This window comes from Pteropus alecto, unplaced genomic scaffold, assembly GCF_000325575.1.
Source record: "Pteropus alecto unplaced genomic scaffold, ASM32557v1 scaffold87, whole genome shotgun sequence".
In the NCBI taxonomy this organism is placed as follows: domain Eukaryota; kingdom Metazoa; phylum Chordata; class Mammalia; order Chiroptera; family Pteropodidae; genus Pteropus; species Pteropus alecto.
Genome location: NW_006443225.1, coordinates 12,475,114 through 12,497,393, shown reverse-complemented (window position 1 = coordinate 12,497,393; position 22,280 = coordinate 12,475,114). Strand labels below are relative to the sequence as shown.

The following is a 22,280-nucleotide window of genomic DNA, read 5'->3' as shown; positions in this document are numbered from 1 at the left end:
CTTCTCTAAGGGTGTATCAGTGGCCCCGAGTTCAGCGTAAACTTCAGACAGTGCCCAGGCAACAGTCACGGTGTCGGAAGCGTCCAGCCATGACTAACCACTTGTAGATTGAAGGGCCAGACCAGCTGCAAAAGCAGTGCCCAAGGGACAAAATCCGTGTCACGTGTCATTGTTAGGACGAGCCCACGGGCTATCACCTTCTCCCACGGGAGTGCCTGTTTCATTCCTCCCCTCGCTGAAGGAGGAGGCGACACAGCTCTCTTTGACACTGAATCAGCTGTGAGAAGGGGCACGTTACGCTGATTTGGGCTTCGGAGGGAATCTGGATTACTTGTCTCTCCTTAGGACAGCAGCAGGGAGACAAAGGTTAATGGCTTGACCAGGAGCATGAAAAGCATCCCCCACGGATAAAAAACGATAGCAGTGACAATTAATGGACTTTGTAGGCCTGTTGCTCAAATCTGCCTCCAAGGTCCCTAGACCCAGCTCTCAACTTTGATGAATCTGAAAACCTATTAGCAATGTCTGTGAATTCATTTGCATTCATTGTTTTCTGAAAGAACAAGACTTAATGCCTGATCTCCCACCAGGCCCCCTGTGCGCAAACCAGGCCAAGCAACAAGACAGCAGCGTGCCAAAATGAACGAGTTTCCACTTTCTGATTTCTACCAATGGCTCTTTCCGAGTCATCTGTGCCAGACAGAGAAGTTTCTCGGCTTCTTTTAGAGAGAAATGAGGAAGAGAGGGTATTTTAGGCTAATCTGAGACTAAATTCAAAGGTATTTCCCCTTTCACTCCTGTGATCTGAAAGCTGTTTTATTTACGCTGGCAATCACAGAAGCTTTGTGAATCTTAAAATCTAATCTAGGACCCATTGGTTAGAGAGCCGTGGGCATGCCAATTTCAGTTTCTATGAATTGATTTGGAAATCATAGGATTGATAGCCTTAGAGACATTTGTGGACCCTGGCTGCCATGGGAGCAGGTGTCCTTGTCAGACATCTAAGCTTGATCAGACAGGAGGTAAAGCAAGGAGTGTCGTTTCTCGATCTTTGATTAATCCAGTTGTCTGCTCTTATTACATCTAAATCAGAAGACAAAATAGACTTTCATCCAGTGAAAAGCACAACAGTACGAGATGAACATCTGATTATGTGGACAACTTCTTTCGGGGGGTGGGACGGAAACCAAAAATTATCACAGGACCGAGTGGATGCATCGATGATTTTTTTGATGATACTTTCATCAGAGGCTGATTGCTTTGTATTTTAATGAGGTAGGGGGAAATCACTGTATAAAGTCAATGCTTGTAGAGAATCTTTTCTTGCCTGGAGTTTAAAATTACCTTAAAATTTCTCATTGTAACTCTGTGAGAACATAGAAAGCCAATCTTGAAAATAGGTTAACTCACTGAAAATGGCTGTTGCCCATTATGCACAAAGTAAATTGATGCAGTGTAAAGGGCTTGAAAATTACCTTTGCATAATCAAATCCGTGCTTTTCTTTGATGCCGTTGCGACAAACAGTGTAATTATAGAAACGAGAATTCTTGATTAATCCAAGCCATTCTCGCCACCCAGGAGGGATGTAGCTGCCATTATACTCATTGAGGTATTTTCCAAAAAAGGCTGCAATGGAAAAAAAGGGATTATTTTCTCATATAAAATGATTAATCATAAATAAATGCATAAGTCCATTAATATAAAATGATGCCTTAAAAAGGAAACAGCAAAACAAAAGTTAGCCTAGGTAACAGTGGATGCCAAAATAACGTCAATGTAATACTCCGATCCTTTGGCAAGGTGACATACACACGTCTTCCTTTTCAATAAATAAAAGGAGCCCCAAGCACATGGATAATCATTCAATAAAATCGCCGTGACGACCGTGGCACACTGGGAGCAGCTATTCTTGTGGTTCTGCTGGGGATCCCAGCAGAATGTACCCCTTTGTTGAGTTGATGTAACGATCAGAGAAATAGCCAGGGTGAGATTTGGAGCGCCACCCCAGGCACATGTCAGGGAATTGGAAGCTCAGTCTTTGTGATAAAGTTTTCTAATGCACTGTGGGAGAGTTGAGAATTATAGAAACACTACTAAAAAACTTGTCTTTGTTTTGCATATCCAGAGGGCACACATTTTCTAAACCGAGGGACCACGGTACACTGTTTCTATGGGACCTGGTCAGGGTTCTTATGTCACATGTATTTTATGGCATTTGTGTTTCCACTATGTGTATTTTATGAATGTGTATGTCTAACTTGATAATCAAAACTGGCAACACGATAATCAAAACTGGCAACACGGAGTTACTACACAGATAACCCATTTTCACAGAATTGTAGTATAATAGAGGTACATGCACCACGAACACCCCGCCGTCATTGAGAAAGTCGCTAGAAAGACTTCGCATTTCTACCTTCGGCAAAGAAAGGCCACTGTGCAGCAAGGCTCACTGATCCTTTCAGAGAGGGAATCGTGACTTTGGTCCTCTGGCAAAGATGACGTTAGGACAGGGGCTGAGGGGGGAGTCGGGCGGGTTGGGGTTTCAGGAACAAAATGGGTTCAATCTTGAAGCAGGATACATTCTGAGTATCAGAAGGGTGGCCATACATGTATGGTTGGCACGCTTTTGAGAGAGAGGGTGCTATTTGCAATCATTGTAATTACGCCACAAAAATAGGTTTGGTAAGCACCGTTCTGGGTAAGCCTAAATGTCTGATCATCCCATCAGACACACACACAGCCTTCCCCTCAAGTATGAAGGGCCAGAGAACATTTCATCTACATATGTATACACGGGCATACATGTGGGTGTAGGTATACATGGATGTGTACACACACAGACCTATATCTATACACACATACACACGCATGCACACAAGTTTTAATTTTTCAGTTTTTTAAAAGGTGGTCGTCTTTAATTTAGAGAGAGACCATGTTCTCTGCTTTCCACGTCCGAACTGTTTCCTGGCTTCATTAAATAGGTTTTAGAGGTGCCTACGCTTCCAGGCAGTTCCTATCTGTATGGAAATAAATGTTCGCAAATGGAGCATCTGGCCACTATGCTCCCTTTCTCTGATCACGTGACACCCCTCACGCCTGCCCATAGTCTCCCGCTGGCTTTCTCAGCCAGGCTCCAGGGTCTTTCACTCTCACTGCCACCTTCCTGAAGACCGGCTCTGGTCACGTCACCCTCTTCTCACAATCTAGATGGATCCTTGGCACCTGCATGATCAAGCTTAATTTGAGAGCGTGCCATCCCCAGCCTACCTTGGGTCTGAACAAAATCCCTCTCTTTCCAACCCCATCTCGCATTTCTCGGTTAACTGTCCCTCTCTCCGACGCTGTGTGCTTTGGTTCCCACCTCTGTACCTCTGCCCGTGCTGCTTCTCCGTCTGACCCTTGGGCCAGAGCACGTGCCATTTCGTTCCCAGCCTTTGCCACAATCCCATAGCATCTGGTGTCTGCGGCTCTACTGCCATCATCCCTTTCTTCCTTGTGGTGTAGTCCTGTTCGATTGTAAGGCTTCTGAGGGCAGACATTGCCTTTGCCTCGTATCTGTACATCCCTGCACGTAATAAAGGGGCTCCATAATTTTCGTTTTTCAAACTGGGGTTCAGGGACCCCCATGTGTTCTGGGGATTCTACAGATTCTAGACTTATGAAATTTTGTGTTTTTGCTTGAATTATAATTGTGCAAAGCTGATTTGGTCTAAATATTTTCAGAGCTTCAGAGTTTCTTGGAAGAACTGACTCAAGCCTGAAGAACATGACAATGATGTTTACTTATTTGTTGAATTTATCTGTTCAATCTGTGAATGAGTGAATCAATCATGTGGTGACTTAGCCAAATGCCCACTGCTTGAGGGTTCTGCCAGGAACCCCAGGGTAGACGGACGGGCGTAGAACAAAGTGTCAGAGGCTCTCACGTCAGATATGACTCAGGATTTTCCTCCGAGCTGACTACGTGCAGTAGGAATTCTTGTCTTTGGAGACTAACCACCTTTCCACACAGACCGCAACCTGATTATCCTCTTCCGACAAAGGGATAATAACATGACTTGGAGTCACAGGCAGCTGACCAAGACCACACCCCACCAGTGATGCTTCACAAGGGGACCGTTTCCAGGAACTGGCTACTTAAAATCCTATCTGTATGGAAATAAATGTTCGCAAATGGAGCATCTGGCCACTATGCTCCCTTTCTCTGATCACGTGACACCCCTCACGCCTGCCCATAGTCTCCCGCTGGCTTTCTCAGCCAGGCTCCAGGGTCTTTCACTCTCACTGCCACCTTCCTGAAGACCGGCTCTGGTCACGTCACCCTCTTCTCACAATCTAGATGGATCCTTGTCACCTGCATGATCAAGCTTAATTTGAGAGCGTGCCATCCCCAGCCTACCTTGGGTCTGAACAAAATCCCTCTCTTTCCAACCCCATCTCGCATTTCTCGGTTAACTGTCCCTCTCTCCGACGCTGTGTGCTTTGGTTCCCACCTCTGTACCTCTGCCCGTGCTGCTTCTCCGTCTGACCCTTGGGCCAGAGCACGTGCCATTTCGTTCCCAGCCTTTGCCACAATCCCATAGCATCTGGTGTCTGCGGCTCTACTGCCATCATCCCTTTCTTCCTTGTGGTGTAGTCCTGTTCGATTGTAAGGCTTCTGAGGGCAGACATTGCCTTTGCCTCGTATCTGTACATCCCTGCACGTAATAAAGGGGCTCCATAATTTTCGTTTTTCAAACTGGGGTTCAGGGACCCCCATGTGTTCTGGGGATTCTACAGATTCTAGACTTATGAAATTTTGTGTTTTTGCTTGAATTATAATTGTGCAAAGCTGATTTGGTCTAAATATTTTCAGAGCTTCAGAGTTTCTTGGAAGAACTGACTCAAGCCTGAAGAACATGACAATGATGTTTACTTATTTGTTGAATTTATCTGTTCAATCTGTGAATGAGTGAATCAATCATGTGGTGACTTAGCCAAATGCCCACTGCTTGAGGGTTCTGCCAGGAACCCCAGGGTAGACGGACGGGCGTAGAACAAAGTGTCAGAGGCTCTCACGTCAGATATGACTCAGGATTTTCCTCCGAGCTGACTACGTGCAGTAGGAATTCTTGTCTTTGGAGACTAACCACCTTTCCACACAGACCGCAACCTGATTATCCTCTTCCGACAAAGGGATAATAACATGACTTGGAGTCACAGGCAGCTGACCAAGACCACACCCCACCAGTGATGCTTCACAAGGGGACCGTTTCCAGGAACTGGCTACTTAAAAACCTCAGCACCGCTCTTTCCCCTGGCCTGCTTCTCAACCCTAGGAGTTTATTCCATCTTTCTCTCCTTTTGTTTTCAAAGCAGTAAAACAGCACAGTGGCTTGGAATATAAACCTCGGAGCCAGCCTGCTTGGGTTCCAATCCTGGCTTGCTCCTTGGAAGCAATGTGCCCACAGGCAAGTTACCTGACAATTCCCTCTCTGGGCAACCAAGAAGGTGATCATAAGGATGGTGGCAGGATCGTTGTCAGGATGAAAAGAGCTCGTACATGGGCAACGTGCTAAACGCGGCGCTTGGCACACGACGAGGGCTTTCTAAGCGCCGCTACTGCGAGTGCTCGTCTTAGCATCGCTGCCCTTGCAACTCTGTGTTGATTTTAAATAATTTACCATTCCGCCGTGCAAAGAAATCTCGCCCTAGAGTCCTCCACGTGCGCGCTGACACATTTCTTGAGAGGTTACATATTTTTCTTTCCCAATCCGACGTATTTTGTGGCAACAATTTGTCTCCCGTGTTCCCGCTTGATTAGTTTTAAAAGATTTCCTACGACTTTTAGTTTTATTGACTTTTTTTGCTGGTTTTTTTTTTCCCTCTCAGAGAAGCCATGCCAAGTCACTCCTGCCCTCCCCTCGCGGTCTTACTCGTTCGGTTATTTTGTACTGTTTTCTACCCATTGCCATGGCTGTTCCCTCTCCTTTACCCTCCTCGTCTAAACCATCTCTGCGAGTCTCTTAACCGTGCTCGTTACATCAGAACTCCCCAGGTTTTCGGTGTCTTTGGGCTCACGGAGTGTAAAAGCGTACTCAGTATCCTAGATGTGTCCTCACCCGACACATTTGTTCCAAGGGAGTCCTGGACCTCGTGTGTCACCATGCAGCACCCCAGTGCTGGTGGCTTCGAGTGACTGGCCTTTCTTGTTGCCTGCTGACATTGAGACTCATTTGTAATCACTCCTCCTGGCCTCTTTCAATGTTACGCTTCCTGGCAGCGCTCTGCAATGGATTATCTGGGTTTCTAATTATTTTCCTCCAGATATATGAAATCTCTTTCTCCCTCTCTAAGGTGAATTTCGTTTTTCTTGCCCGTTTTGCCATTACAGTATGTGTAGTTTGAAGTTTTTCTCTCTTTTGGCCCTGGCAATTCAATACACCTTATTGCTATGCTATCTGAATGTATCACTAACATGCCATCGACCCGTCCTTCCATCTCATTTTCTTCTCTGGGACTCCACTAAACACGTCCCTTCACAGATGTTTAACAAGGTGGGAAGGGGGTTAAGAGACAGCGGGAAAGATCAGAAAGACTTGATTATCATTAGTTTTGACTTTGGGTCATGTTACTCTGTCCAGGACTATCCATCCCCGTAATACGTAGAAAAATTTCCTTGAACCGTCTGAAGCAAAGGCACTTATTTTTAAATTAGCAAGAGTAACTATACACAAGATTTGTGATGCCACGGAGAAGTTAAATCTTATTTAATATAACAAATGATATGCTGAGCTTTTACTTTATGTAATGGACAGATTTAGGTCGCAGGATTTCGCTGGTAGTAACTAAAAATATACAAATTTTGAACCGAGTTAAAATTATGACTTACTCTTATGTCAATGTATATACATGAGTCTGTTTTCCACAATTAGATTGTAAGTCTGATGAAGACAGGCATCTTATTTTAACTCTTCACATCCCAGTGTCTAGTGTAGTTCTGAGCCTACACTAGTGTGGTTCAATAACTAGCATACTGTGGTATGCTATGTCTTCTGTTCATGTGCTTACCAAAAACCTACGATGCCATAACTAATCAAAGCAATATTAGCTTGCTTTACTATATAAGAACTCTACATTTAAAAAATCCCATATTAGAGAATATATTTGCTATAAGTAACAAAAATTTTGTAATGTAAAAAGACATGAAATTAGAAACTTGATTAATTTGTCTAAATTATTTTGTTAGAAAAAGAGCGGATCTCTATTAAATATTGCCCTTTCTACTCCAGTGACATGAAGTAGAATTTTAGTAAGATTTAATTCACATGCTGTATCATGTGTCATGTGTTCTGATTATAATTTGAACACTACAATTTTTAAATAAATCAACATAGTATTTACAGTGATTATAATAAAATTACTGTATAATTTTGGACAGGAAAAACACTTAGGAATCATTCTAGTCCAATCTCTGCATTATAAAGGCTGGAAAACTGGCCTGTACAAATTCTCAAAACAAATTAAAGGCAGAGCTAGGATGTGACTCTAGATCTCCTCAGTTTTCATTCAGGATTTTTGCTAACATTGACACTACAGCTCAAACTTGGATTATTACTTTTACCTTAAAAGTTACGCTAGGTTTTATATTCATACCCATACCCTTAGAAGAAATTAAACTAAAAAAATTTTGAGCATATAGTCAGGCAGGAAATTCATTTTTATGATAGATAATCCAATGTCATTCCCAGTTCACTTGTCAGAACATAAAATGCAATAGACATGTTACTGTATTTTCCCCTTTTCAAACATTTAAGCTGCTGTACAGTCATATTTTCCATGAGTAAATTTAGAAAAATTTAGGCTATAGCCAGTCCAAAAATGCCTCAGTTCTGAAAGAGAAAAATCATGTCATACAATGGTAAATATAATATTGGAACAATTTGATTCATTTAAATCCATGTATTCTGGATGTCTTCCAAAATAAACCACTTAGTAATTTATCTTCTCTGAGCTGTTCTTCATAAATCTGATTGCTGCCTTTTGCTTTTTTCTCAATGGATATTTATGTACAATACATATTTAGCTTCTTTTACTATTTTTCTTAGGTTCTCGGCTAAGTGTTCTAAATAACGTGTTCATTTTTAGAAAAACAACAAAATCTCTATGAGTTGGCTCTTTTCCAACTAGTCTTGTGGCTCATATATAATTATGCTGGTTTAATACCTACTCACCAACTCTCTTAATTTCCTGTCATCTTGATGTGTTTATTTGTCTATTTTCAAATGTGTCACTGTCCCTGTTTAGATCAATAATTATTATCACGAAGAAATCTTTACTTTCAAATTGTCTCAGACACTTTAATACTTTCTCGTCAAAGATAAATTTAAGCTCAGTTGATCTTTGTCAGGCCACTCTAGTCTTCCATTTGTAATTTTTCTGATTTACTAATGGGCACATTGACATTTGTTTTCCTAACTAAGTATTTGGAAAGGCCTTCGTTTCCTTTAAAAATATTCTTGTTATTTTGTAAGATGACTCACCATAAATTCCATTATTACCTAAGTATCTAGACCCCTGGGGAGAAGGCTGGCTTCAGAATCAGTCTTAGTTTCCAGGAACAAATTTCCTTTCCCTAGAGAAGACAACTGACCGAAGCAGGCCCACTGGGCTGCGTGAAAAGACAGAAACTTGTCACTGGAGAAGCCTTACGACGTGCAATTTCATCCTAGACCTAACACATAAGGTTAGAGAGCATCCTGGAAACAGCCTCCAGATCAAGATGCTGACGCCTATCCTTCCCATTAGAATATCAAATGTGTCACTTTAAGTCACCTTAACCTTGTGAGTCTAAGTTTGCTCATCTGAAAATAAGGGGATTGAATTAAATTATCTCTGAGTTTTATTCAGGCTCTTGTAATCCACTGCAGGGTGGAACAGCCTGGCATAACTGAAACAAGTATCAGAACATACTGTGTTTCTTAGAAGCGACTAAGTTGTTTTTACCTCAGTGACCCAGTATATTTTGTCATGGATGGTGTTGCAATTTTTGCCTTTGCCATCTGGAAACTTATCTCCAAATATGCAGCTTTTCTCTTCAAGTCCATGGCATGCAGCTCGCATACCAACCTTTGCCTTGACTTTAATTAGTTCTCCCCTTGATTTCCATTTGCCAGAGTCCTGACTGCTCTGTATCCTAGTATGTTTTATGTGTCTCTGTGAGGTCGTTTGGAGTGAGGCATGATGGAAACACATGGAAAGAAATAAGACAATGGGAACAGAAAAGACTGAGTCAGATGTACTGGATTCGTTCTAGCCCTGACCAGCTCGTGTTCTTGGTCAAATAACTCTGAGTCGCGCTGTTTCTTCACTGGTAACATGGGCAAATTCTTTCTTTCAAGATTACTGTGAGAATTAGGTGAGACAACTCAGCTAAAATGCCTGGCATAGGGTAGCTAATTCCTTTCTTTTACCCCTTTCTTTCTACCCTCCCCCCAGCTTTACGGACATATAATCAACAATCAAAAATAGTATATATTTAAGGTATACAACCTGATTGCCTGATATACATAAACACTGTGAAATATTCACCGCCTCCAAGCCAACCAACATATCCATCATCTCATATCTTTATCATTTTCCTTTTATTCCCTTTTGTGGCGAGAACACCAAAGATCTATCCTCTTAGCAAATTTCAAGTATGAACACAACACCGTCAACTATAGTCACACTGCCATGTACCTTGTCTCCGGGACGTGTTCATCTTCTTCCCCCCTTTCTTGGTTCAGTCCCGAAACAAATGAGCAAACCCTGTCTGACTGTTCTCAGTCCTGGCGGGGCTGGTTCTCTGTGTCTCTCCATATCTGGATATCACGCTGGATATGGTGAGAGCCCCGACCCTTCCAGCTGTGTATCTGCTGCTATGGATTAAATTACAGGGAGCCTGGGAGTTGAAAGGCACTGACCTCTCACAATGCTTTCCATGAACAAAACACAATTGGGGTCAAAATCAGGAACCAGGCATTAGGGGACCGTTTCTGATTTTGCTTCTGAGTTGGTCACACAATATTTGAAATCCCCACCTCAGTTATAAAATGAAGCCAAGTACATTTGCTGTCTATGAACCCTACGGGGATGTTTGATGGATTTGCAGATTGCTTCGGAGCTCTCAGATGAAAAGGGCTGTAAATCTAAATCACTTATGTGAGAAAACACACTCAGAATAAGGCACTCTGAGGAGCCTAACTTCTTTTCTGAGCATAAGCAAACACCCCTGAGACTCACAAGAGGGGCTTCCTCTGTGGGGGCGGATCTTGAGAAGCCTGTAATGACAACACAGTCATATTCACGATGAATATTCTCACCCATAAATAACAAGTATTAGGTGCCCATGGAGTATTCTGCAAAGAAGCAAATGGCCACATATTTCCTGAGTCCAGTGGTAAAGATTAATTCCGTTTTTAAAAGAGATTTAAGAGAATACGTTGATCAGAAATCCTTTACTTTTAAACCTTCAGAAGAGAGAATTTGTAAAGTCATTCCCAACAAGCTTTAACGATGATATCATTAATTCATAGGCATAAGTCTGGGTGGTTCCGAAAAAAACTTTTGCACTGTAGCCCTGGTAGCAACAGCCTTGTTTTCTTTCATGAAGAAATGCTGGGGAAACCCACGAAGAGCATCTAAATGTTGGGAGAATAAAAGCCTTGGGGGTGGGGGTGGGGGGCGTGGGAGGGGCAACTTTAGTAAAAGGAGCCTTGCTTCTTTCTTAGAAAGACTGGCATCATTTTCACGACCTCTCCTGAGAGAGGACCCCAATTTTCAAAAGACCAACTAACCCACACCTCCCCCTTGCCCTGTATAAGTTAAGCAATAGTAAGAGATGTAGCAATTACCTTCCTGCCCTGAAAGATGGAGGTGAACATTCGAGGCCTGAAAATGACCACAACTTAACCTAAAGAAACTCCAAATTCTATGAATTCTGGATGAATAAATAAATCACTGGTTTGTTGATTCAGTTATTTATGAATCCAATAAAGAATTGTGACCATTTACTGTGTCCTGGACCCTGGAGGAGACACTGAGCAGTTTCAAAACCCTTGATGATTTCTCACTGAAACGATCGGCGGGATTTACCGAGACCTGGGACAAGCTTCAAGCCGTGCCACGATCACTTGAGAATCGGGAGCTTCAGGTAAGCAGGTAAACACTATGAAAACCCATCTGCTGTACGTTCTCCTGAAAAATCTCAGTTGCTGGCTACTCTGATAGATATGACGCTTTCATAACGCATCCACTGAGGATCATTCTGACTTTTCTCTAAGAGATCTCTCATGGGTACATCCTTCGGAGTCAAAAAGTAGGGGATGGGGAGGACACAGATACGGAAGAGAAAAGCCTAGAATACCTCCAATTTAGAGACTTACTGGAACTTCGTATACTTCATCACGCACCACATTTCCCTGTGTCTGAGTTGTGCCGTCAAAGGTTCGTGGGCCAGAAAGTTCACCCATTACCTGTTCTGTAGCCAGTGTTGTTGAGATACACAGCGAAGGTGCGGGGCTCGTGCATGGCCTGCCACGAGGACGAGGAGCAGTTCTCGTTGTTGGTGTACACGTTGTGGTTGTGCACGTACTTCCCCGTGAGCATGGAGGACCTGGACGGGCAGCACATGGGCGTGGTCACGAAGGCGTTGCTGAAGGTCGCCCCGCCATGCTCCATGATCTTTCTTGTCTTGTTCATGACTTGCAGGGACCCTGAAAGGCACAAGTCCCGTGTGGTTTAGCAGGGTGCCCCCCGCACGAGCACTTGTTTACGTCTTGTCACTCAGTGGCTCCATTCCCTGAATTTATTAATTTCCTTCCCTTGGCCTGAAGGAGTCTATAATTCGACCAGCTCTCATTTCCAGAACAAAATCAAAGATTTGGGATCCTACCATCTCAAGTGTCTCGCAGAATAATAAACACATTTCAGCTTTTCCCCTCCTTCATGGCAAAGGAAAAAAAAAAAATGCAGGCTAATCTGATAATTAAAGCTAGAATTCTAGATATGGAGCAGATTCAAAGGCCAGCCGCCCTTTGAAGATTACCAGAGAACAATAGCCTATTACAGAGAGCATGAACCCCTGGCCCACCACACACGCACACAGCTAGCGACATTGCAGGGATGACTATAGTGTTTTAATCATACGAAACAGAAGAGTAAAAGAATTTTTCTTATTAAGTAGAAGTTCCTCTAAGATGCCTGTATTTAATTAAAAAAAGAAAAAAGGATCCTCAGTGTAACTTGGTATCCTCTAGGAAACTCACCAAATGCCTGCCAGCTTTTCTATGAGGATGGCACTACTAGTTTATATTTTCATCTGTTTATATGTAATTTGAAAAGACAGGTTATTTGCTCATGAAAGAGCTATGATTCTATTGCAGTCGAGAAATATTTGCATAGTACTAAAATATTCCATTTTAACTGTAAAAGATGAAATTGTAACATAAGATCGCTGAGGGAAAAAAAAATTCTATTTCGATTACTCTATCCAACCAAACACTGCAGCTGAAACACATCCAAACACTGCAGAAAAAAAGCACAGGCCAGAATTCAATAGTCTTTTCAGGACTTGTCAAGAAATGCACTACAGAACGCTACAGCCAAGCCCATTGCATTTGAATCCTGGAGCCTCACATTTCCAACAGGTCCCACTTCTTCCAGAGAAAGTCTGTGTAGTTTTCCAGCAAGGAAGGAAATCGTGATGCAAACCAGGCAAGCATTCAGAGCAGAAGAGAAGCCTGCCACCATCCAAAAAGCCACAGTGAGCCTGATTTTTTCACGTATTAGCTTTTACTGCTCATGGGAAACATATGAAAGCAGGAGGAGAGTTTCTAATTGGGTCTCATGAAATCTCCCTAAAATATGCTTTACTTAGGAAGACTCCTGACCTCTTTTTCTTCTCTGGATGTGCTCAGGGGACCAAGCGACCTTTTGGTGATCATTGAATAGCATGTCATGAGCACCCGTTTCATGCCAGACAATCTATCAACCTTGAACTCTGGGCCGGTCCCCAAGTGTTGCATCGACAAAGCAAATGGAAAATTCTCTGCTGCCTCTGGTCTTCAATAGTCAGCTACTTAGAAGAGAACCCACATATAAAGATCCCTTTGGGACATCCGCAAAGCGACATACACATAACGGTGCGGATACAGCAGTAGCAGCGCATCTGAGGATAGAGGGGACCCGGAGCGAATGTCTAATAAGAGGTGAGGACAAATGGAAGGAGAGAAGGAAGGAAAATATCGACTGGGTGAAGTGGATTGTTGGGAGGATGAGGAGGATGCTAAGTAAGTGATGAGTACAGCACATCGATTTTCTGGAATTGAAAAGAATATGGAGAATTCTCTTGAAGTGTGTGAGGCAGAGTTAGCAAAGAGCTGGGAAGCTGAGTAGAGATATCGGGTTGGATGGAATAGACAAAATGAAGGCAGAGTAGGTTCTTTGTCAAAGACATGAATGGCATGGTAAGAAAAAGTCTTCAAGACGTGTTGCTATGGCAACGTGGCGATGCGGGTATATGCAGAGGAGAGAATGGGCTGGTCCATCAAGAGAACAGCCAAGAAGTCTCTGAAGCCATCGGGCCATGAGGTGATAAGAACCTGAACCAGATTGTGTCTCTAAAATAGAGCGGCCCTAAGAAACACATCCAAGAGACTTTGTAATGCATCAGAAGGCTATGAGCTGACTAATAGCTCAAAGGTTTCAGCATGGAAAGAAAACTGGAAAAGTAATTGTTTCGCCGTTGGTCTAAAAATAACTAAAAGAAAATGTGCCCTATAGAAGAACACAAAAATCCATTTTAGAAATGTTGCATTTCATATTTGTGTTGGTTCACCATATGGGGGAAACATCCTGGAGACAAATAGATGAGTAGGGTCGTGGGCGTGGGGAGAGAGATGTTGAAGTCGACTCCTCTTTAAGTCTCTGCAGTGCTTACTCATTGTAATATCCTGACTTTTGGAAAAATTCAGCAAACACTAGTGATAGATTTTCATTGCCTAAGAATCTTTTCATCTCAAAGAATGAGCTTTCAGAGCTTCCTTTATAAGCCTAGCTAAACTCAAATTTAAAAAAGCAGTGTGCAGCCCGAAGCCATCCTCCGAGGTCCTGAATCACAAAGCTACAATCTCCTGTTTACAGACTTATTTGAACCGCGCATACGGGACGGTAGGTGGAAATCTGATCTCAAGTTAAATAACATAAAAATGGGCTAAAATTTAGCCCAATTAATAATCTCTGGAATTGTCCCAGCCAAACTCTTCCCCTGTTCCAAGTATCACTCTTTTCTTAATTAACCGAGCTGCGCTGAGGTCCTCAGCAATCCCTGCCAACGCTGTGCTTCCAACCAGTCCCCACGTCAAAGGGATGGATGAAGACGTTTGGTCCCCACTGTCACCGCGAACGCTGCAGCTCCACCACTGGGGGTTCCAAAAGTGCACATCTGGCTCGAAGTTTCTCGGTAAAGGAGAGATTCTAGGACAATCCTTTCTCATCTTTAAAAACCACCCAGAGAGCACGTTAATGCACAGAAGGCTGGGCCCACCCAAGACACCGACACTGACTTAACAAGATTGGGGAGGGCTCACGAATTTGCATGTCTAACAAGCTCCCTGAACATGGACCACACCCGGAGGAGTATTTTAGGTTGGACACCGAATCAGGGACGCCTAGAGTGGGAAGAGACTTTATGACTGCCTTGTTCTAAGTGACCTAAGCGGCTTAGACCGCTTCCGAGGCTATAAGATGCTGGAGATGGGAAAAGGAGACAGTCATTTCATACTTATTTTCGGGTTCTGTTCTGAGTGCTCCACAGACATCAACTCATCGAATCCTGACACTAACGCTTTGCAGTGGGTGCTATTATTTATTATTCCCATTTTATGGATGATAAAACTGATGTGCAGAGGGCTAAACAACACCCCTAGGGTCACACAAATCCTACACGGCAGAGCCCAGAGGCAGTGTAGGCAGCCTGCTCCAGAGACCATCTCTTAAGCTTCATCTAGGCTGAGCATTGGCTGTGATATTGATGTTTTCAAGACTTAAAAACAGAAATGATGTCTGCTTGCAGTCAAAATATGCCTCACTTTCTGTGGTGTCATATTTTGCTTCATCAGGCCTCCCAAGGGAGATACTAACAGACACTAACGCCTGCCTCCTGCCCTCCAAAGGGCTGAAACGATCTTGGTAGCTTAGGGCCAGGTGAAGGGTGAGTGGGCTACAGATGCGTCTGTGTTCAGCAGCTGACAGCCACATTGGTGTTACACGCTGCCTCTGATCTTGGCTAGATGCAGACGATGGAATGCAAGAAGCATACCTGTTCCCTCTGCTGAGTTAGTATGCACCAGCGACGTAAGCCCAAAGCACCTTCTTCTTCTTTATGGCTGTGCAATGATTAATGTTGGTCAATAGTGCTGCCTTGTGCTGAATCTGTTTCCATGTGATTGCACCATTGATTTTTTCATTGGGAAACTCAACCAAACTTTTCTGTAATAAAACCCATTATTATGCATTTATGGCTGTTGAGAGGAGTGGATGGGACAATCTCTTGTTCTGTCATTGGAAGGGCAATTATGTCCTTTTGTTTCAAGCTGAGGCACCTCGCCTCTCTGGATTTCAGGGCTTTGGTGCCTAAAATGCCAATCGTGCTGGTCTTAGTTATTAGAACAATTATTTCCTAGGAATGATATGCAGCTTAAGATTGAAGACTCAGAGCAATATTCCCATGGCAGGGCATAGGAGGATAAGAGTGAGCAGAGAAAGAATCCTAGACTTGAATTTGTGGGGAAACATCTGGAGTTTGCCACAGATTGGCTTGAGCACGTCATTTACCCTCTTTTGGTTCATGCTTCTCACCTGTAAAATGAAGCCAATAACAGCTCACCTGCCTAGATCACAGGACTGTCGAGGAGCCAATGGCACGGGGCGGCGATTTTACCGTGTGCTCACCCCAAACCCGCCACATTCAGCTCCCCCTGCCCTTTCCATCTCCCTCTCTGTAATCTACATCTCAATTCCAAGAGCTGCAATGAAAGTAGAGAGGTTACCATAGACTGAATGTGTTCTGGAAAATTCATATGGCGAAACTCAAGATCCCATGTGTTAGTATCAGGAGGCGGGGCTTATGGGAGGTGATTAGGTCATGTGGGCGTGGCCCTCATGAACGGGATGATAAAAGAGACCCCAGAGAGCTCCCTGTCCCCTTCCACCATCTGGGGACCGTGAAAAGACAGCTATCTATGAAGCAGGAAAGTGGTCTTCGCCTGACACCAGATCTGTTGGCACCCTGATCCTGGATTTCCCAGCTTCCAGAATTGTGAGGAATAAATGTATGTTGTTTAGAAGCCACTAAGCCGACCAGTCTATGTAGGGTATCTTGTTATAGCAGCCTGAATGGACTAAGACAGAGGTCAACTACCTTTTCTATTCTTTAAGACTGAAAATGTTAATGCTGGCTTGCAGTTAAAAGTATCAGTTCTCTACACAAACTGCCCACCTCCTGAAGCAAGATGCCTGACTTCGTTACAATTGAAAGTTGTCCTGTGAGGTGGAGGCCTGACAGGGATGCTATGAAGCGACTGTGACTAGGCCCAGCGGCTGGCGTGGGGACCCTGCTGGCTGGGTTGGTTTGAGGACAGGGAAGGTCCAGGCCACAGCTGAGTCCTAGGACTGCCAAGAAAAGCTGTTCCAGTGCCAAAGTTCCAGATTGGGACTGGGGACGTCTGCCATTGCTCCTGCAGGGGTGGGGAGGCTGTGACAACACCAAGCTGTGGACAGGGATGCTGTCAGGTCAGCGGTGGCGGGAGGGGAGCTGTGGCACTCTTTGGGAATCCCGCAGGATCCACTAGGTTTGCAAGGTGGTGGAGCTGAAAATCTAGGCTTCAGGAAGAGGGCTCTGGATGGAGTATGTAACAGGTTCTTGGGGCTGACACAACCGTGGCCAGGAATTTCAACCGTTCTACCCACTCCAACTTATCTATTCCCAAGTCGTCTGCGCAAAAAGGTCGGGAGAAAGAAAATGTCCCACTAATCTGAATGACTTTACCAAAATCACATAGAGAGCTTGAATTACTTTTCTACATGTTAAACTTTATGGCAAAACTTTACTATTCCTGATTCGAATATCTTAGCATTTGATTATCCAATATTTTATCCCAGCAAACATTAAAATTTTTATCAAGCCTATTTATCATGTCCAGGAAAACTCATAAAACCCAAAATTCAATAATAACTATTGTCATCACCATCCCTTCGGGAAATCCCGAGCATATGGGATTCATATACACCTGGCTTTCTAGAGAGACACACCCCCACGTGGATTACAGTGGTTCATGTTTTGATGAGTGACAACAAGCACACTCAACCCTTATTAACTGTGCAGGGCAAATGTTTCTAGATGGCATTGTCTCACGACGAAGTAAAGTTAAGGTTTTAACTATATAAATGGTCATTACCGAATACATCACTGCTATCTTCCCAGGTGCCAACTGTCAAGCATGAAATCTGAAACAGTGACATTTCCCATATTGAAAATGGCTCTAGCGGTCTATCGGATATCGTAATTCTGCAAACGTAAGACAGAAAAATAACATGATAAAACAGTATGCCTTCTTCCACCCAAACTGTGGGACTGGGAGGAAAAAAACAGATGTTTCAGCTAAAGCCATCAGAAGAGAAGAAAAACAAGTTGGGAGAAGAAGGGACCAAGAAGCAGATAATAAATCTGTCTGGACTGTTTCCAGGCCACTAGGACTCATTATATTTTTCCCTCAAAGGGCAAAAGGCCATTAAAAAATGGAGACTAGTTTCTTAGGGGACTGGAAATTAAATGCCTACAGAGCTAGAGCGAGAAGGTAAGCAAGCGAAGGCAGCCAGGTGTATAAGAAAAATCACAGGGCTTTTGTCTTCTCAGATTTTTCACATTTGGTTGGAGGCTGCATAGAACTCTTCTCTGACTAAGAATAAAAACACAGTCTGGGCACGATGATTTAAATAGCAGCTGCTCCTTGGCCTAAATGGAGATCAATGGAGAGGGGTGGGGACCGTGACGACCTAGTCAAAATTGCCTGAAGTATTACAGGTGCCAAAAGTTTTGCTTAGGTAAATATTTATCCAAGCGCTTGGATGTAAGCAAACAAAATAAAACCCAACCCTATCGAAAACACAATGAGCTACCACTCCACACCCATTAGGATGGCTGTTATCCAAAAAATAGAAGTAACAAGTGATGGCAAGGATGTGGAGAAATTGGAACCCTTGTGCACTGTTAGTGAGAATGTAAAATGATACAGTTGTTATGGAAAAGTCTGGTGGTTCCCCCCAAAATTAAAAGTAGAATTATCAAATTGTCCAGCAACTTCACTTCTGGATGTTTACCCCAAAGAATTGAAAGCAGGGTCTCAAAGAGATATTTATAAACCTATGTTCATAGTAGCAATAGTCACAAAGTGGAAGCATCTCAAATTTCTATCAACGGACGATGGACAAACAACATGTGGTATATACATACAATGGAATAGTATTTAGCCTTCAAAACATCAGAAATCCTGACATGCTACAACATGGCTGAATCCTGAGGAAGGACGTTATGCTAAATGAAATAATCCAGTCACAAAAAGACAAATACCGTATGATTCCACTTATGTGAAATCCTCAGAGCAGTCAGATTCACAGAGACTGTTAGTAGAATGGTGGTTGCCAGGGGCTGGAGGTATGGGAAGTTATTGTTTAATGGGCATCGAATTTTAATTTTGTAAGATAAAAAGAGTTTGGAGATTGTTTGAACAGCAATGTGAATATACGTAACATTACCGAATCGTCCACTTAAAAATGGTTCAGATGGTAAAAACAAAACGAAATAAAACCCCAAACCCCCCAAACCAACTAAAGTCTAGAGCAGTTCATGAAAGATTATGCGAATATTACAAAAGGCTAGACAAAAGGGCATAGTTTTTCTGCCGAGAAGGGCGGTCCTCTCTAAACTTCTTCTGACCCACGGTTCACTGTGGTTCATCATCAACCTGTTTTGCCAACAAGATGATGAGACTCATCTTATGCTTCTATTATCTCTCGCACAGAACCTAGAACATTACTAAGCATTGGGTGAGGGTAAGGCATTTGAACGGGGCGATGAAGAATAGATAGGGCTTCCTCAGGTGGAGGAAGGGCGAAAAGGCAGAGGGGACGAGATGTGCAAAGGCAAGAAATATAGGGGAGAAAGTTGAAACCACCGGACGCCTTCAGGGAAATGCGAGTTGTTTCCACCAGGCACAGAGCAAAAGCGAGGGAAAGGGAAGAAGCCTTACAGAGACAGGTGGGGGCCGGACGGCCCAGGGCTCCTTTGCTTGCAGAGGAGAGCGGAAGAGAAGGGAAAAGCTGGAGAGAAGAGAAGAGTCTACAGATCTTGGCTACAGTGAAAGGGACGGACATGTGAGATGATGAGGAAGGCAAATTCAGATGTGTTCACATCATTTCGCTTGCTCTGTGAGTGATTAAAAACTTAAACTACCAGCCACGTACATACTAAAGTCATACCTGTGAGACTTTTCATTTTGACATGTTGTCTGAAAACCTGTACTCTTGTTTCAAGAGTGAAGTGAGAAGGAGCAGACTCTGTGAATCAATCTCAACGATCATCACCCCGTGTTCTCCTAGAACTTCCCCAGACTGTTTTGAAAGCTTAAGACCAGTGCACTTGCTTCCCACTGAACCCGAGGAATTCACTTTGTTGGAATTCCAAGGTTTGGTTTCAAACCGGAAATCAAAGTTCTCTTCCATTCAGATCAAATTCCAGCATGGAGGGTTTTATCCTCGAGAACCCTAGTCAGAGGATTCTGTAAAGAAGACAGGTGCTCTGCTGGCATAGAGTCTAAAAGATGCTTGTGACGGTCAGGTCGAGTGTGATGGATAGATAAGCCTGGCTGAGTGATGCCTGGAACAAGGGCTTTGGGTCGAGGAATGGCAATGAGTGGTGGTGACATCTTGTCAGGGCAAGCTTCTTCTCTGTCCTAGGTACCCTAGAGAAACTTGACCCCAGGCTTACGGACAAGAACGTGGGGCTGGGCCAATCGAAGGTGAGAAACCCAGATGATGCAGAAGTTAAGCATCGGATTTTAGCAGGCTTTCTAAGTGCTGTAAAATTAACCCAGCTGAGCGAAGTCTTCATCATATCTAACTTTTAATTACCTGACAATTACTATAAACTATGAATAAATTATTCACTCTAATAATAAACCACGGAAAGTTCCTCCAGCATCTACCTATGTTCATATACACTGCAAAGAATTACAATCATAATCTCAAAGTTGAAACAACTTTGCCCAAATATTTTTTTTAAAAAAAATGACCAAGAGTTTCCAAGATACACGATCAAATCCTTGACTTCTCTAGTATTTAATCTCGGTTTACTCCCTGCCTCCAGCCCCCTATTCTCCTAGGCCCGCCCCGCCCCAGACTGTTCCGAAAGCTTAAGACCAGAAAAGTAATATTGCAATGCAAACCAAATGCCTTATACACTCAGTGCAAGTTCATTTAATAAACTAGGTTGTTGCTTAAGGCCTCAAATGCTCACTGACAGTTACTGATAATGAACCACTTGAGCAAAAGAGACTAACAAACGAAAAACCCGCATCTCACCCAGCTCCACGTCTTGGTCATCGGTGAGCACGAGAATTATGTTAGGTCGGATGTTTTTTCGTTCCTGCTGGATCCGTCCTCTGAACCTCGGCGATCTGGCAGTGGAACAGAGGCTCCCCAGCAGCTCGGCCCCCAGGACAGCCCAGACCAGAACCCAGCAGGAAGACTTCATCGTGTTGGGTCCGATGTCACAAAACCGACACAACGTCTCAGCCTCCTGGTGTCTGCAGGTCTGGGCAGCCAGAGAGAAAGCGAGGGAGAGAGAGACTGAAATGAAATCCAAACCCCACACACAGTTGCAGAAAACGGGCCTCAGCCGAGCAAGAACTGGCACATAAGCTGGCATGGGAAGGGCGGGACGTGAGTCAGAAGTGGCAAACTCTCCCGGGCGCTGGGGCGTTGGAGCACTTGATTATTTTGCAAATTCGCTTTTGTCCTTTATTCTCATTCTAACGTCTCCTATTTCAATTCATGGCCGAAATATCATTTCCAACAGAGGGGCACGAGTGTGAAAGTTTTCTGACGAGAGTTAATACCTTGAATTAGGTATCCTGGGTGAAAAATCAATTTCTATACCCAGAGGTGCTCAGAACATCTGCAGATGGGCTCCTGGAAGGGGGAGAAAAAAAAGAAAAATACAAAGAAAACATGAGTGAAGGATTTCAATACAGGTTTTTGGTCTGAAATAGTCTCTTAAAGACAGCAGATAGATGATGATGATAGACAGATGATAGATAGGTAGATAGATAGATAGATAGATAGATAGATAGATAGATAGATAGATAGATGATAGAATTTTTTTTGCCTGCACTCCAAAAGGAAGAAACAGGAAGAAATTGACCCTCAGATGATCGACCTTAACAAACGACTCAAATAACATCTCCATTTCATAATCAGCTCCATAAAACAGTGCTAAGGGTATCATCTCCACTCACACCGTGACCGTACTTTTAAACATCCCAAGAAAACTAATGACAGATAAGGAAGAGCCAGCGATGCCCGTGAAAGCACTGTGCGTTTGGAGAGTGTGCCGTGGGGCGTGTTCAGGATCTGTTAACTCACCAGCTTAAGATATTTGAGTACTTATCGGAGTAGAATGACATGCAAAGCTGTCATTTGTCAACTGCGTTATGTCACTCACTACCCAGGAGAGTTCTTTCTGCTGACAAAGACTCCATAGCAAGTGACTGGGAGGGCAATCTTTTCCAGCCTCCACAAAGCTCGCAACTGCCCTCCGTCACTCACCAGGGGAAGAGGCGCTTCCTGCGAGCTAGTCTGGTCCCTCTGTCCAGCCTGTGTCTTCAGTGCACTGGCGCCTAAAGGGACAGAACCCTCCTTCGACTGTCAGCACCAGCTCCACTATTATCAGGACCCGGCGCAGAGATGCCTGCACAGAGGTTGTGCTTTGCTACTGCAGAACTCAACGGGCAGAGCAAATGATAGATTGGGCTCTGAGGCTGGGGCTCAGAGGCTACCCTTGCACATTAAAAAATAAATAAAATCTGGAGGGGCGCTCTGTGAAATCTCTGCCAGTCTGCCCAAGGGGAGAGTTTGAAAGCGTTGGAAAATGCTGCTTTCACTTTAGAACACTAACCCACTGCAAGCTTTCCTCCTGGAC

At 43.7% G+C, this 22,280-nt stretch overlaps 1 protein-coding gene across 1 annotated transcript in view; it reads right to left on the bottom strand.

Moving 5' to 3' along the window:
* Positions 1 to 22,280, bottom strand: part of SULF1 (sulfatase 1) — a 121,239-nt gene that overhangs the window by 45,810 nt on the left and 53,149 nt on the right. The window contains exons 3-6 of the mRNA XM_006924018.3: positions 21,199 to 21,271; positions 20,663 to 20,894; positions 11,500 to 11,739; positions 1,476 to 1,627 (exon numbers count right to left, since the gene is read on the bottom strand). Of these exons, the coding sequence (XP_006924080.1) occupies positions 1,476 to 1,627; positions 11,500 to 11,739; positions 20,663 to 20,834 (564 nt within the window). The 5' untranslated portion in view covers positions 20,835 to 20,894; positions 21,199 to 21,271. The remainder of the gene's footprint in view (positions 1 to 1,475; positions 1,628 to 11,499; positions 11,740 to 20,662; positions 20,895 to 21,198; positions 21,272 to 22,280) is intronic.